This window comes from Phaethon lepturus, unplaced genomic scaffold (assembly GCF_000687285.1).
Source record: "Phaethon lepturus isolate BGI_N335 unplaced genomic scaffold, ASM68728v1 scaffold38325, whole genome shotgun sequence".
Classification (NCBI taxonomy): domain Eukaryota; kingdom Metazoa; phylum Chordata; class Aves; order Phaethontiformes; family Phaethontidae; genus Phaethon; species Phaethon lepturus.
This window is the reverse complement of record NW_010543259.1, coordinates 2,297-2,665: the sequence shown is the minus strand read 5'-3', so window position 1 is coordinate 2,665 and position 369 is coordinate 2,297. Positions and strand designations below refer to the sequence as shown.

The window sequence follows — 369 nt, the reverse complement described above, 5'->3', positions numbered from 1 at the left end:
CTGCCGCCAGCAGCGTCCCCAGCAAGGCGCCCAGGATCCCCGGCAGCCCGTGGACGTTGTGAACCCCACACGTGTCCTGGGTTTTCAGCCTGGAGCGCAGGACGGGCTGGAGAGAGCGTTGAGGAAGAGCCAGGGTTCGGGGAGGGGTGGGTCTGCCGCCAGCAGCGTCCCCAGCAAGGCGCCCAGGATCCCCGGCAGCCCGTGGACGTTGTGAACCCCACACGTGTCCTGGGTTTTCAGCCTGGAGCGCAGGACGGGCTGGAGAGAGCGTTGAGGAAGAGCCAGGGTTCGGGGAGGGGTGGGTGCTTGCCCAGGGAGGCTGCGCTGCGGCTCGGTGTCGGCACGGGTGGGGGGGGCGGGGGGGAGCAG

The 369-nt window shown here is 70.5% G+C and overlaps 1 protein-coding gene across 1 annotated transcript in view; it reads right to left on the bottom strand.

Annotated features, from left to right (window-relative positions):
* Positions 1–7: 7 nt before the first annotated feature.
* The window catches only part of LOC104621742 (ammonium transporter Rh type B-A-like), a gene marked incomplete at both ends in the record, with an annotated part of 2,134 nt that continues 1,772 nt past the window's right edge, over positions 8–369 (bottom strand). The window contains one exon of the mRNA XM_010288296.1: positions 8–141. Within this exon, the coding sequence (XP_010286598.1) occupies positions 8–141 (134 nt within the window). The remainder of the gene's footprint in view (positions 142–369) is intronic.